General features: G+C 38.6%; 1 protein-coding gene across 4 annotated transcripts in view; it reads left to right on the top strand.

Moving 5' to 3' along the window:
* Window positions 1-12,024, top strand: part of Snx13 (sorting nexin 13) — a 104,790-nt gene extending 92,766 nt beyond the window's left edge. For all 4 annotated transcript variants that reach the window (XM_055624366.1, XM_055624353.1, XM_055624358.1 and 1 more), the window contains 4 exons: window positions 2,889-3,034; window positions 3,260-3,328; window positions 5,780-5,892; window positions 8,650-12,024. In XM_055624366.1, coding sequence (XP_055480341.1) covers window positions 2,889-3,034; window positions 3,260-3,328; window positions 5,780-5,892; window positions 8,650-8,897 — 576 coding nt within the window. In that variant the 3' untranslated portion in view covers window positions 8,898-12,024. The remainder of the gene's footprint in view (window positions 1-2,888; window positions 3,035-3,259; window positions 3,329-5,779; window positions 5,893-8,649) is intronic.
* Window positions 12,025-15,753: the final 3,729 nt, after the last annotated feature.

Raw genomic sequence — 15,753 nt, 5'->3', positions numbered from 1 at the left:
CTCACCAACAGATTTAATGCTCTCCTAACTTTTACATGGCTTTTGTATTTTATACTTTTAAGTGAAACTATAAGGATATACTCCCTAAAGTCTGTTTTTTGGTTGCTGTTCAACCTGTGATAGTCTTTTATGCTATGTTATTAGTTGTTCTTTGTCAGTTATTGTGCCTTTGTAGTATTTATATTGAATCTTGTAAATTTGTATATTGGACTATGCATAGAACTCTATGAATATTTTAGTTCATATATTAAAATTGAAAAAGATAAATATACATTCTTCTATCTAAAAATTAAATTCCTGAGTCAGAAAATGTATATAAATAAGTTTTAGTATGTGCTAGTAAATACTTTTCCAATCCTGTGTGTGCCATTTGTATTGTCACCCACAGCACATGAGAGTTAGTAGTCTACACCCTGCCACGAGCTAGCGTTTGTGGCTCTGCATGTTTATGTGTGTTGGGCCTTCAGTGTTCAGTCTTGTGGGGGTCTCAGGCTTTTCCTCATTTTTTTATTGGCTCAGCTGCCTTTGTTTTTTGTGTTATATATAGTTCTAAATCAGTAACTATTTTCTGTGTGCATGTGTAATTTTTCACATAAAAGTATTTTTGCTGTTTTCTATTATTTTTTACATCATTGACTGAAGGCTTTTATACTTGTAAGTATGTTAACATTTTTTCTTTTAATTGATTAAAACTTTACATATAAAATATTCTGATCACGCATTTCCTTCTTCTAACTTGTCCTAGGTCCTCCTCACATCCCCATCCACCCAACTCTACAACCCACCTCCCCTTTCTTTAGAAAACAGGCAAGCATGCAAACAAACAAAAGCAATTTTTAAAAAGAGAAAAATATGTACAGATTTTAGTAGATTTATCCTATATTATATGTCTATATGAGTGAGTATATACTGTGTGTGTCTTTCTGCTTCTTAGACAGCTCACTCAGGATGACCCTTTCCAGTTCCCACCATTTACCTGCAAATTTCATGATTTCCTTATTTTTCATTGCTGAGTAATATTCCATTGTGTAAATGTACCACAATTTCTCTATCCATTCCTCAGTTGAGGGGCATCTGGGTTGTTTCCAGCTTCTGGCTGCTACAAACATGGTTGAGCAAATGTCCTTATTGTGTACTTGAGCCTCTTTTGGATATATGCCTTCCTACTAAAATCTGTACATCTAAAGAAACTAATCAAGAGGGAGGACCCTGACTAAAATGCTCAATACCCATCCCAAAAGGCAAAGAGGATGGACATCAGAAGAAGAAGAAGAAGAAAACAGGAAACAAGTTAGGAACCTGCCACAGAGGGCCTCTGAAAGCCTCTGCCCTGCAGACTATCAAAGTAGATGCTGATACCTATGGTCAGCTGTTTGGCAGTATGCATGGAATCTTATGAAAGAAGTGGGAAATAATAAGTTCTGGAGAGGACAGGAACCCCACAAGGAGAGCAACAGAACCAGAAAATTTGAACACAGGGGTCTTTCCAGAGACTCATACTCCAACCAAGTACCATACATTGGAGATAACCTAAAACCCCTGTACAGATGTAGCCCATGGCAGTTCAGTGTCCAAGTGGATTCCATAGTAATGGGAAGAGGGACTGCCTCTGACATAAACTGATTGGCCTGCTCTTTGATCACCTCCCCCTGATGGGGGAGCAGTCTTACCAGGCCACAAAAGATGACAATGCAGCCACTCCTGATGAGATCTGATAGACTAAGATCAGAAGGAAGGAGAGGGGGACCTCCCCTATCAGTAGACTTGGGGAGGGGCATGGGTGAAGAAGGGGAAGGGAAGGTGGAATTAGGAGGGGAGGAGGGAGGGGTTTTTGGGGGGGATACAAAGTGAATAAAGTATAATTAATAAAAGTTAAAAAAAAGAGAAAAAAGGAACACACACATGCATAAAACCCTAAAATCATAAAAACACAAAATTGGAAACTATAATATACAAGCAAAAGACCCGAAAGATAGAAGTGCTCAAACAGAGCAATATGAGACAAAAAGTGTACAAAAAAGTATACTAATTTATTAGTTTGGGTGCTGAATAGGTATACTAATTAATTATTTTAAGTTTTTAATTATATTTACTGATTAATTCTACCAATTATAGCAAGTATACTAATATTAATAACATAATATTAACTATACTAATTAAAGCATAAAATTTGCATATGTTTATAATGTTAGTTTAGTTATGTACTGGGTTGTACTTTGGCTTCTTTTTTGAAAATAGTTATGTATGTGTGTATATATACATATATATAGCTATATATAACATTTATCTAAGCAACATATATTTTTCATTATTTCATCTGTTAAATATAGATAACAAGAATACATTTATTTATATGTCCCACTGTCTGTCTTCTTTCTATCTATCTATCTATCTAGAGATGGGATTTCTTTGCGTAGCCCTGGCTGTCCTGAAACTTGCTTTGTAGACCAGGCTGACCTCAAACTCTGCCTTCTGAGTAGAGGAAATAAAGTTATGCATAAATACCACCACGTGGCCAAATACTTTTATTCTAGTGAAAAATCATCTCCAGAAAATAATTCTCAAATTTAGCATTACATTATCAGACTGCTAAAAGTTACAGCTAAGTGATATTTTTATAGGATTGTCATCATGAATCCACTTCGAGAAGCTTTTTTAAACTACAGCCTAAGAGTTTACTTAACATTGCAGGATTGTAAAATTCTGTATTCCATAAAACTAGCTGTTAGAAGTACTTTTTTCTGAATTAAAATGCAACATCAGCTTTTAAAGGTTTCAATGTGGCATCGTCTCTGGTTTGTTTCAGTAGCATTGTTTGTTCAGTAGAAACAGCCATCACCGTACAACACCTACTCCAGTCATCCTGGTTGTTTTCTTATATTTTTCAGGTGGATGACAATATTCCGCTTAGGGTGATGCTTCTTCTGATGGATGAGGTATTCGACTTGAAGGAGAGAAACCAGTGGTTGCGAAGAAACATCAAGAATTTACTCCAGCAACTCATTCGAGCTACCTATGGGGACACTATTAACAGGTAACTGTGGCTGCTGCCTAGCTGAGAGCCCAGGGTGAGCTGGTGCACTTCAGTGAGTGAATTGCTTGCCTTTGTGCAGACTCTTTCCTAGAGCTTTTAAAGATCGTTAGTTCTCTTCTCAGAAGCAGCTTATCCCCACATTAAAATGTTACTCTGTGAAACTTGTGTCAGTTCTATTTGCTTTAAAGGCTTTCAGCATCCTCATTCAGAATTCTTTCCTTTCAGAAAAATAGTTGACCATGTTGACTGGATGACCTCACCTGAGCAGGTAGCTGACTCAGTGAAGCGGTTCAGGTAAGCCTCAAGACACAGTCGAGTCTTCCATGTAAAGCAGAGGGTAGCGTTGCCAGACCCAGCTAACTGTGCACTTAATGGTCTTTGTTTCTTTCCTGGCCTTATCATTGCTTTTGATGAGCAGAGGTATATGAGAATTAAAAATATTCGAGGCAAATTCAAAAGGTAAAGGCACTTGGCACACCAGACTGGCATCCTGAGTGTGATTTTGGGGAATCTACATAAAGGTAGAAGGAGAGAGTCTACTCCTATGCAGTTGTCCTTTGACCTCCATGAATACACTGTGGCCCTTGGGCCCCCTTCCCCCCCTCACATATATACACATAGAGATATACACACCATGCATATGCACACATGATAATTACTAATAGCTAAGCATTGTTCTGTTTAGCTAGTGATTTTTCTAGCAAAACCACAGAGGGAACATTTCTAAAGTTAAAGTGATAGGCTAGGTTTTATCCTATACAGTAGCTTTAAGATCATTGACATAGTATTAGAAAGCTGGGCACGGTAGGGCTTGGGATAGAGGCAGGAAGATCAGAGGGTAAACATCATCCTTGATTGTGTCATGAATTCAAGAGCTAGCCTGGGCATTTGAAAACTCTGTGTCAGAAACTTAACTTTTTTTTTTTTTTTTTTTTTTTTTTTTAAAAGAAATCTTTGTTTTTTTTTTTAAAATTTTTTTTTTTTTTTTTTTTTTTTTGTCACAGAAATCAGTCATTGACAATTTTAGAAAAATATATTTGTCATTGGTTTGACCTTTAGGTAAATATTTGAGGGCAGTACAAATAAAACATTGACACACTAATTTTTTAATTAAATTTTTATTTTTTACATTAATTACATTTTATTCGTTTTATATCCCAGCTGTAGCCCCCTCCCTCATTCCTTCCCAATCCCACCCTACCTCCCTCATCTCCTCCCATGCCCCTCTCCAAGTCCACCTGTAGGAGAGGTCTTCCTCTCCTTCCATCCGACCCTGGCTTATCAGGTCTCATCAGGACTGGCTGCATTGTCCTCCTCTGTGGCCTAGCAAGGCTGCTCCTCCCTCGGGGGGAGGGGGAGGTCAAAGAGCCACCACTGAGTTCATGTCAGAGACAGTCCCTGTTCGCCTTACTAGGGAACCTACTTGGACACTGAACTGCCATGGGCTATATCTGAGCAGGGGTTCTAGGTTATCTCCATGAATGTACCTTGATTAGAGTATGAGCCTCAGAAAATACCCCTGAGCCCAGAAGTACAGGAGCTCTACAGGAAGAGCAGCAGACACACTAAGTCTTAAGTTTATGGTTGACAGTGATTGAGAGCACTCTCCCCGACAGTCACTGGGGAGGGAGAGAAGATGTAGGTTTGGGGGAGAATGTAGATATGAATAGATGTGTAAACCCCATTTGTAAATGTGAAGACAGGCGATACATAGGAATTCCTGACATCTATGCTTCAGATGGCGGTGTTACACTAACTGGTTCTCCCCAGGCCCCATATGCTTTCTGACCTCACATCCACTTCATCAGGTGAGCAGCTTCTGTTGTGAGGCAGTGGAGGGCTAGAGAACGAAAGCAGTTTGCCCAAAGGACTACCTGCCCTGGCGTGTTCCTGTCAGGGCAGGTGAATTCTTCTGTGGCACTGATCTCAGCCTTCGCTGTAGATTGGACTCACCTGGGAATGTTTACCCTGCCTGGGTCCTTTCTCCAGAGATGATTGTATTGTCTTAACTGGTAGGAGGTCTGCACAGTAAAGGTGGTTTTATTTCCGTAGACCCAAGAGTTATAGTCGCGTTAAGGATGATTTCTCTGCGGACATGTCCAGCCAGTGGCCCAGATAGCAAAGGATGTGGCTCAGCACATCCATATGTGACAGTATTAAGATGGTGTCTCAGGGGCAGAAGGGTGGATACTTCCGATGCTTTATGGAGTCTCATTTCTCCAGACCTTTCCAGTACAGGTAATCTTGGACCAAACCTTAAGAAACAGGGTTGAAGTCTAAGGAGAATGAGTTGATTGTGGTGTACATTACAGGCATCTACTTGAGATTCTTGCTGGCTAAGTTAGATGAGGTGAGAATGGAATAGTATATCTAAGAAAGAGCCGGTAAGCTTTCAGGGTGTCCATTTCCAGGGCTGTGGGTGGACGTCTATGAGACGGTCTCTTAGCAGGTGCCCACTTTTGAGATTAAATATCTGTCATGTGTTGATCCATAAATTTCATTTAACTAGTATTTGTGAGGTACTAGGGGCAGAATTTATCTCCTACTTTTTTGTGTGTATATTTATGCCTAAATTGAACTATGCATTGAATTGAAATGATGATGTTTCATTTGTCAGAATAAAATTTTAGAAATGCTATTTTTCTTCAAATATTTTATTTTTTAGCAGTTAGTAAATGATGTTATCAACTAGTATCATCAGAAAAATGAAACTGTTTACAAACATTATTTAATTTTCTTAAATAGGGATGCATTTTGGCCCAATGGCATTTTAGCAGAGACTGTTCCATGCAGAGATAAAGCTATTCGGATGAGAACAAGAATTGCAGGAAAAACAAAGTTATTTGCAATTATGCCAGGTGAGTGAACATATTTTGATTGAAATTTGGTTTATTTTTATTTTTTCTGGTTTTTTGATATTGATTCTGTGCTAATTTAGCTCATTTTTACTATTATGATGACCCCCAGGCGGTGACTTACTATCTACTAGGTACTCTGCTGCCCAGTTCTCATGTACTCTGCCAAATCCTCCTGACCATCCTTTGAACAAGTCATTATAACTCTATAATTTTGTGTATGAGGAAACAGGGGTTTGTAGTTGGTGAGAGTAGCAGGATGCTGCTTCATTTCAGATGATTAAAAACCAAGTTATAGCTCGGTTGGCAGAATGCTTGCCTGGCACTGCCAAAGTCCTGTTTGTGGTCCCTAGCACTGAATATAGTGGGCATTGCAGGCACATGGCTTTAACCCTAGCACTTGGCTAGCCTGCTTTACGTGAACCCCACTGAAAACACAAGGCGAAGTATGGAAATGTAAGAAAGAATGGTTAACTTAGAATAAATGTCCATTGGGGTGCAGGTAACTCATTGATCAGTAATTAATCCTTATTAAAGCATAACTCTGAAATGAGCATTTTGTTGGACTTATTTGAATATTTATTTGTGATACTGCTATATCATCAGTATAGATTTACTTATCCTTTGTTTTTTCCTCCCTCAGAAAGAGAGCCTGTGTCAACAGTAGCTTTAAAAACATGACTATAAATAAATGCCTAGATGTACCTTACCTCTGCTAGTTGTGGATGTAGAGAATGGATAAGATGGATATATATGTTCTCTTGTCTGTTGTTACCTATTTTCTTCTTAGAGTTTTACTTTGTTTCTTTCCTTCTTTTTCTTACTACTTTTGAGGTGAGGCCTCATGCTATGGCCCAGGCTGGTGTGATATTTACTGTGTCGCCCATGTTGGCCTGAAATTCAATGCAGTCCTGCTTCAGTCTCTCAAGTTCGGGGAATATAGACCTGAGCATAAGCTACCGTGGCTGACTTTTCTTATAAAATTAGATTTTCAGTGTTTAGTTTTCCATTTCAAATTAGAAACCTGCCACATTGCAGTTGCTTTTCCCCATAGGGGGTTACATTTGGTGGCATAAAGCATTGACACTTAGAAAATGTAAAGAAACCATGAACTAGCTGCTTTTCTGTTCTAATAAAGCAGACTGTGCCATGGCCTGACACAGCTGCAAGGCTCTTGGTTCAGGCTGTGCGCTCGGCATCAGGCTTACCGTGGCGCTCTCCCAAAGCTTATGTTCTTCCATGGGAACAACAGACAGGTAAATAAATCACAGTATGTTATGAGGTGATCAGTTCTAAAGAGGAAAATAATAACAGCAGCTGAAAAGAGGCAGTGTCATGTGAGCTCCAGATGCAGAGAGAGTTGCCAGAGAAACTCTTGCTGTGAAAAAGGCCTACAGAAGTTGAGGGAGATGAAAATTATATAATTTTATATATACTTAATCCTGTATTTTGTATTAGGCTCACATATTTATGCTAAATTATAGTGTATCTCTGCTTAAATATAGACCTTTTGGAAATTGCAAGTGTTTTTATGTTTCTCAGAACTTTATTATTAAAAATAATATTGAAAATAAACATCACATGGCAAAATTAACCAGATCCAGAGCCTACATTTCAGTGAATTTTTGTACACTTAGAATAACTTGTTTTTTCACTATTGAACATATTTTCATGTATTTATCTACCACCAAAAAAAATGAAAACCCCACGACAGATTTAAAACTAGAAAAACAATTAGCTCTGTATCAGCTTTTGTAATTCATATCCATTACCCAGTATCAGTTGTTCCTTTTCTAATATTTCGCCTTTATTGCTTTGCATATTATACAGTACAGGCATGTACCTTTGTTTACATATACATTTATACATACGTGTGTGTGTGTATATATATATATATATATATTTACATTACTGACTATATTCCATACATGAGGGAGAATGTGGGTTTTTTTTTTTTCTCTCTCTGAGATTGTGTGATCTGACTTATTTAATATTGTACATTCTATGTCTGCACACTTCTAAATTTTGCTGTTTCTTCCTAACACAGCAAAATAATGGTTTTGTTCTTGGGGCCCTTATGAATGACTCCAGGACAGTCATATCTAGTTGTCCAATTTTCCGTCTGTGGTAATCTGTAAGCTGCACACTTGCTCGCCCTCATGGTAATGACAACTTTTCCATTCTTTACTTTCTCTTACAGGTACTCTAAACTTGAGGCAAATTTCTCTACCTTCTTTTCTTAGCACTTTTAATTTTTGTCTCATTTGTTTATTGATGTGTTTTTTACCAGGGACAATCCTATCCTCGTCCTGCCCAAGTAGCAAAATCAGCTACAGTTATTGCTTCTGCAGAGTGTATTTTCTTATTTCACTGTAGACATCTCACTGTGAACTTCTTAGTAAATGAGCTCTTACAGATCTGTACAGCTATAAGGATATTGGTTATTAGAACCCTTCACTCGGTAGTGAAAGGAAAGGAAGTGAGAACTACCTGAGAATTAAGAGAGGGTTGTGACTGTGATCTGGGATGTATGTGTATGGCTCCTGGCTTTCCTGCTGTATTGTCTTTCGGGTCTACAGTGTCGGTGAGGCTAGATACAAGTGTGCGTAAGACTGTCACTGTCACACACAGCTAACTAACTTGATACCTACTGCTGATGACTTACTCTGCTGTATGCTTTAGATTATTTATGACCATAATTTAGGAAGTATTTCCTTTTTCTGGGGAATGAATATTTGTATTTTTCTCTACTTCATTCAGACGAACTGAAGCACATTATTGGAGCTGAGACAACACGGAAAGGTATTCTTCGTGTTTTTGAAATGTTTCAGCACAACCAGTTAAATAGAAGAATGGTGTATGTCTTCTTGGAAGGCTTTTTAGAAACCTTATTTCCACAGTATAAATTTCGGGAACTTTTCAACAAACTTCATTCAAGGTCAAAGCAGATGCAGAAATATAAACAAAAACTTCAAAGTACTCAAGCGCCTTCTTTACAAAAAAGGTGACACTCCAACCTGTGAAGCTGCTGTTCGTTTTGTCAGACTAGTGGAGTGGACAGATCTTCTGGGCCGTAACTCATATACTGTTGTGTCTACACCAGTCTTTCAGTGTCAGAAGAGATTACTACATCCATATGACTGGTTCTTCTCCTTCTCGTCTGTAATCCAGCCACTACCAAGACAGGTTCCTGTGTCTTACGTGATTGCGGCATAACGTGCAACACTGAGAGGATACTACTCCATCTCATTCAGGGACGGAGTTGGTCTCTTGTGTTCCAAACTAATCAGCATTCTCCACCAGTAACAAAGTGCCAGAGTGTGTGTATGAGAGCTGTGGGAAGCACAAAACAATGATTCATACGTAACTTAACTAATTAGCTTAATAGCTGCAGACTGCAGTGTGTGATTGGGAGAGATTTGTTTCACTCAGTGATCTCCTGGGTTGTTGTCAGCATTTTGCTATCATGTGGGTTGGCAGGAGTGATCTTCAGAACGATTGTTCCAAGGCCTGGGGAAAGTTACAGAATGCCCTTACTTTAGGAAATGACCCTTCCCCAAATGACAGTCTTGTGGTATAAAGGAAATCACCATAAAATAAGCCAATCAGAACCAGAATTTGATTGGATTTATTATTCATTGATAAAAATTTGTATTGATTTTTGTGTGCTTTAAGGGCTCCGCTCTGCTCTTATGGTACTACTCTCCACTTCCCTATGGCATTCTGTGCAGAAGAAGCATGTGGTAGCTCTTATAAGTTCATTTTTTTAATCTTTTAACAGATTACTGATTATATAGAAGGGGAATTATTTATTGTAAGAACTGCCAAATACATTCTGTTCTTCTAAAAATTGGAAATTAAAACAGTACTCTATTAAAAGTTACCATATGATAACTTTAAATCGTATGATCTAGACATGCCTTAGGTAACTGTCGACATAGCAAATCAAAGGGTCAATGAGCTTATAGCCCTGTGTAAACATACAAATGCCTAATTCTCCTGTGTGTACATATATGAAAATAAATAATGAAAACAGAACTGTACTATTTTTTAAAATATGCTTTTATTTATATTTCACATAATGTAAAATTCTAAATAAAGCTAGTACACAAAACCCTTTGGTGTATACATTTAACTCCCTAATATTTTATATCAGTGAAGCAAAATACCTTTTCCAGTTTTGAAGCCTTTGCATTTCCTAGTGTTCCCTTCATTTTGTCCATTAGGAAGTCTTCATATCTCATATATGCAGGATTTCTGTACTTTTAAATACTTCCCATGACTAAGGGTTGGGATATATCGGCTCTTTTTGTCTTCAAAACATTTAACACTAAAACCTTAAAATGGTGAAGCTACTTTTCAGCACTGAGTCAGTGTCCTAGTGTTAAAGAATTGGGTGCTTCCAGGTCTCGATATCCTAGTTATTCGGGAGCTTTAAGATTGAAGCAAGGTACTGTGTCTTGCCTTCACTTGGATCCTTTTACCCTGTGAAGCCTTCCGCAAAGCTTGGTGATGTCTATCAATGCTGCTGTGCATATTTTGTATGCATATATTCAGCATGTGTTGCATGTCTTTCAGAAGGAAAACCCTTTTTTTTTTTTCCGCAACTTGCAAGTGAGAAAAAGATTCTGTTTCTCTGGTAGGAGAAATGTTTCTTGTACTCGTCATATGCTCCTGCCCCTCCCCTGACCTGCCAGCCCCTTCCTTGGCCTCAGGCTTAAAATTGGGTATGTCAAGTCTACAGGAAGTGTCAGCCTGGCCACAAGTGCAATAATTTCATACATGCCCTCCCATTTCAATTATATTTTTACATGAATAAATCTAAGTCTATACAGAAGGATTCATGCAAGAGCCTAGTGTGTACATGTGAAAAAGCATTTCTATATAAAGTGAGAAAACTGTCAACCAGGGGAAAAAGAGGTCATATAAAATGCAAATTCTTCCAACAGCCCTGCAAGACAACTACAGTCATACCAAAACAAACAAAGAGCAAAAACAAAACTATTTGAGTAAATAGTTTTTTAAAGTAACTTTTGTTGAGAAGAGAGTTTATATTTGCAGAGCAGAACTGTCGAATGGTCGCGTGTATTTACGCCTCTGTGTTTTACAGCGGAGAGTATGGTCGAGCTACAGCTGCAGCCTAACCGTGGCTTGGACCAGCTGTGTAGAGTGTGTAAGCCGGAAGCAAAGTACAGTGTACTATGTTTTATAACGTTATTTTATTTTGTGCATCTGTTGCATTTATGAACATCTACACGGAGAGGCTTTATGTCTGCTGAGGTTCAGTTTCTGAATGCTTTTAAGTCAGCCGTGCCTTCAGGCAGGAACCTTCCAAATTAATCATTCTTTTGGGTTTTGTGATTTTTTTTTTCAGGTAGTGTATAACTACATAGAGACCATCCCATCTCGTTCACCTGAAATTTGATCATAGGACTTAAGCGGAGCACGTAGATGAGCGTTTCCCGCAATTAAGGTGTTCCGTGTAGTTGCTGGAAACAGTTGTGCCATGGAGCAGTGGACGCACTTTGTTAGCCTTAATTTAAAACAAAAACTTTCTTCAGTATATCAGTTTCATCACTGTAAGTTTGTGCTGCAGGTGTTTGGGGGGAAAAAAAGTCGCACAGTTAAGTGTAATGAAAGTGTACCATTTTTTAAATTAACATAAATTTCACAATCTGCGGTTTTAATTTTGTGCAATATTTTTATTTAATGCATGTTTCCTTGAGTAATTGTAAAATAAGTACATTTTTTAATGTTTTGAGATATAGTTTAACTGTCTTCTTAATCCAACAACTTCATTCCGTTGTTGCTGCACCTTAATTAAGGACTTGTTTTAAAAGTCTTTTTGTCACTTGTAAAATTCTTTTATTAGAAAATTTTGCTTATGGGAGCATGGCTCCTGTATTATAAGGGAAAACTAAAGAGCACATTTTAGGATTTTAATTGTTAAAAAAATTACCTTGTGCATATCATTGTACAGTAAGTGTCAGTTGTGCCTAACTGCTCTATCAGTGCTCCCCTTCCTTATTAACACAGGGGAAACAATCAGAATGTCAGTTATTTTTCTTAACTAAGAAGATTAAAATTTTTATTTGGTTTGTGTTATGTTCTGTCTGTTAGAAAATACTAATAAAATATTAACAAATACCTTTGTTGAGTTTACTTGGAAATATGTGTTATTTTTTGAAGTGCTTGCTGAAAAGTCTTGTTTTTATATTTCTGGTGTACTTCAATTTCAACCTAGAAATTGAGAAAATCGAGTTCAAAGATTATAGATAAGCTACTGAATAACTAAAACTAGCTAGATTTATTTATTTATTTTTATTTTATGGGGCAGACTATTGGATACCACATTCTTAAAGAAACTTTATATTTTCCTGTCATATTATATAATGATTTTCCAAGAGACAAAGATCTAGAATTTAGCAAGTTTTATTTGATGCCATTTGAAATTCATATTTGGCTGGCATTTTAGACATGTTCTGTTCTGAAAGACGGTTTATTTGACATTCAGTAACGTGCTTGGTTGCTCAAAATATGCATAGTCTTCTTGGTGTATATCCACAGATGCTCAGGCATCAGTTAAATACCTATTACCTCACTAGGAACTGCCATGACATTTCACAGAATACTCTAGGTATCCATCCCTTTAAGGTGAGTGTTGGTGTGCTTCAAAGGTGTCCTTTGAGATAGCTTTAACAGAACTGTCTGTAGTATTGACCTGAATTCCACAATGGCAACAGTCCAAAACATTGTACCAGAGGCTCTGAGAGTCTTTGAAAGCTTTACCTTGCCCTACCCCCTTCCTAAACTTCACTGATCACAGAATCTTTGACATAAACAGTGTAAGGATCATGTTCCCAGTGTTGAGCTAGGAATATTCACTGGAAAGAAACAAAAGTTGTGATATCTTTGGTTAAGGAAGTATGAACTGTACTGAAACAAACAAAAATGTGAATGTGGGACAGAAGTGAATTTATTAAATTGTTTGTAAAATGTCCATTCTTGGAGAAAATAGAAAATTAATAAACACCTGGCTGCACAGCAGATGGTACAGTGGGATCTGGCTGTTAGTACCAGAATGATGAACTGAGAGAAGGGTGCTAGACTGTGTCCTCAAGGGAAGTGAGAAAGGTGTTTGCCACAGATTGGTTTTTCCTGCTAGAGTCAAACCAGTAGTGCCTAGAAAATTCATTGAGAAAAGCACACATTTCACTTTATAATTTTTGTACTAGAATAATGGCTGATAATTTATTTGATTCAGGAAATTTTGTAGTAGCTCAAAATGAAAATTATACTTCTCAAGCCATGCTTGTTGATGCAGTATATGAGAAATGTATTAAATATGACCTTTTAATTTGGGGTGACATATTAACAGCAGAATAAAACACTAGAATTGTGTGTGTTGGAAGTCCCAACCCTACCCCTGACTGACAAGAAGCTTCCTAGGACCACAGGATGGTAAGTGAGCTAGACAAAAGGCAAACCAGGCTTTTCATGAAGTGTGGGGGTGACGACTGTAAACTGGCAATGGTTCCTCTCAGGGGAGTCACACAGGAAGCACTTAATTCCTCACCAAGGAGTTAGGATAAAACGGGAGATATTTGAAGACTTTGTGTCTGAGGCCATCCCCCGTCCCTGGCTTCCTGGTACCAAAAGTGCAGACTCAACGGAAATGTATATTCTGTGTGGACCAATGTTTTCATGCAGTCTACATTTAGTGAAATGTCTTCCTAGATGGACACTCCTACAACAAAGTCAGACTTCTGAGAGCTGGGGCCAGGCTGACCAGCAGCCCAGCTTCCAGGGGCAGGAGTCAGGCCTGCTCTGCCACCTCCTTAAATGAGCACAGTTGTTCCAAGGAAGGGATGAGAAGCTGTGACAGCATTGGAGAATCTATACCCTCAAGTAGAAACTGGCAGAAAAAACTTCCATGGAGGTGAAGGGAGAATGTTAAATTGAGAATGTGTTGCAGTCCAAGCAACAGGAGGAGTGGCGTGTTTCCAGTAAAGATTACCAGAAGGAGTGGTCACACCCCTGCTCTCAGCACCTGTCATAGTAGGCACTGTCTTCCCTTCTCTAGCTTATAGATGGCACCTGGGTGTACAGACTCCCAGCTGGGAAGTACGAAACAACCACCACCGGCTGGTCTGGCTTCTCGATACCAGCCCTTGACATTGTGGGGCGGTTTTTACTTGTGGCACCCATCCTAACAACAAAATGGAGTCTTCTCTCTCTGAGCATAGACGTGACAAGCTTGCGGTTTCCCTGGTAAAAGGCAAGTGAGCTCCTAGTGCCTTAAGTGGGGTGGAGTGTAGGTAGAAAACCAAGCATTTTTCCTTACCTTCGTGTAATAACCACTCTACATTTGGGAGCACAGGGCATAACGAAAAACGCGGGTTTCCAAGGCACATGAAGGTGTGAGACAATTATATGAGAAAATTGACCATTTGTGTCACAGGTTACCTACTTAATTAACTTAGTGCTATTTACAAAAGGTAGTTTTCAAAGACCTAGCATCCTTTTTGTTTTGAGTTTGTCTTTCTAAAGCCTGAAAATTACTTTGCTGTGTTCTTTACAAGTAAACATATTTCTAAAGAGTTTCCCTCAGGCAGGCGGATGCCCTCGTGGGATGCCGGGTGATGGTACTAATGCCCCTCTTTGGCCCCAGGCGCACCTGGCCCCCAGTGAATACTGTGCCCTTGCTGACTCTGTTGTCTGTCTCCCTGGACTTGGTAAACTTGGTTCCGGTTTTGATTATCGCAAAGCAGTGTTCAGAATCCACTTTTTGTAGCTTGATCCTCTTGTCAAGCAAGCCATTGTGTCTTGTTCTCCTGCCTGTCTTGAGGACACTCTCCGATAGCCGCCTGTCTCACCTGCAGGATTTGGTTGTTTGCATTTCTGACTTTATCAGCTTTTTTCTATGAGTGGCGAAATTGTCTGTCTTATTTACAAAAAAAGGGGGGGGGGCAAGAAAAATGTTTTTTTTTGTGCCTGCGGGGAAGAAAGCAGCTCCCTGCCACTTTCTTTCCTTGGTAGATTTGTAAGTTTGTTCTTTGGTTTTTAAGTTATCGGTGTAGTCAAAAGCACAGCCACATGTGTGTTTGTGCGTGCATATGTATTTTCATGCCTGTGTGTGAATGTAAATGAAAAGCCTTTTTGTCTGTGGAAAAGTAGCCTTTAGAAGTTCAGTTGTAGTCCTTGTATTTGCAGCTGGTATAGACCCACTTCAGTGTCTCTCAGCCTCTTCATGAGATCTGAAAAGCCAAAAACTGATCTGAAAAGGCAGACTATTAAATAGGAAAGAATGCATGTAGAGATTTATGGGGAAAAAAAAAAACAAAACAAAACATTTCCTGTAGTTTTGAAGACCTCAGCAGTTGTCCTTGGTTTTCTAGTGACTCTAGTGAGAGTGAATGTGATCTGGAATGAGCTGGCACATTTGAAGACTCTGCCCACTTTATGTGAAACTTTGTGACTCTAGTAGAACCTGTAGCATGTTGAGAAGTTTGACTTTTCTTTTTTTCCTTCAGAAAGAAAAAGTTCAAGATTGTGGGCAGTTGCTTACAGTGAACAAGCAAACATAATAATAATTATATATATATTTATATATTTATGTATAATATATTATGTAATATATATGCACACTGAAATAGGCAGTCCATCAGTAAACTCACCAGCATCTCTAGGCAACTTTAGGTCTGGCCAACACTCTTTCAGGCTGGCCTCTCCCCACCTCACAACCTCTCTACCTTAGCCTTCTGAGTACTCCATTTACAAATGTCTGGCAGCCCACTCAGCAGGTTGTCTTAAGTTTAGTGTAGACAAATTGGCATAAACAGGCTACCCATGCAGGATTGCTGT

This window comes from Psammomys obesus, unplaced genomic scaffold, assembly GCF_907164565.1.
Source record: "Psammomys obesus unplaced genomic scaffold, mPsaObe1.curated_primary_1811, whole genome shotgun sequence".
NCBI classification, from domain to species: domain Eukaryota; kingdom Metazoa; phylum Chordata; class Mammalia; order Rodentia; family Muridae; genus Psammomys; species Psammomys obesus.
Note: the sequence above shows the minus strand (reverse complement) of the source record. Positions and strands in the feature narration are given on the sequence as shown.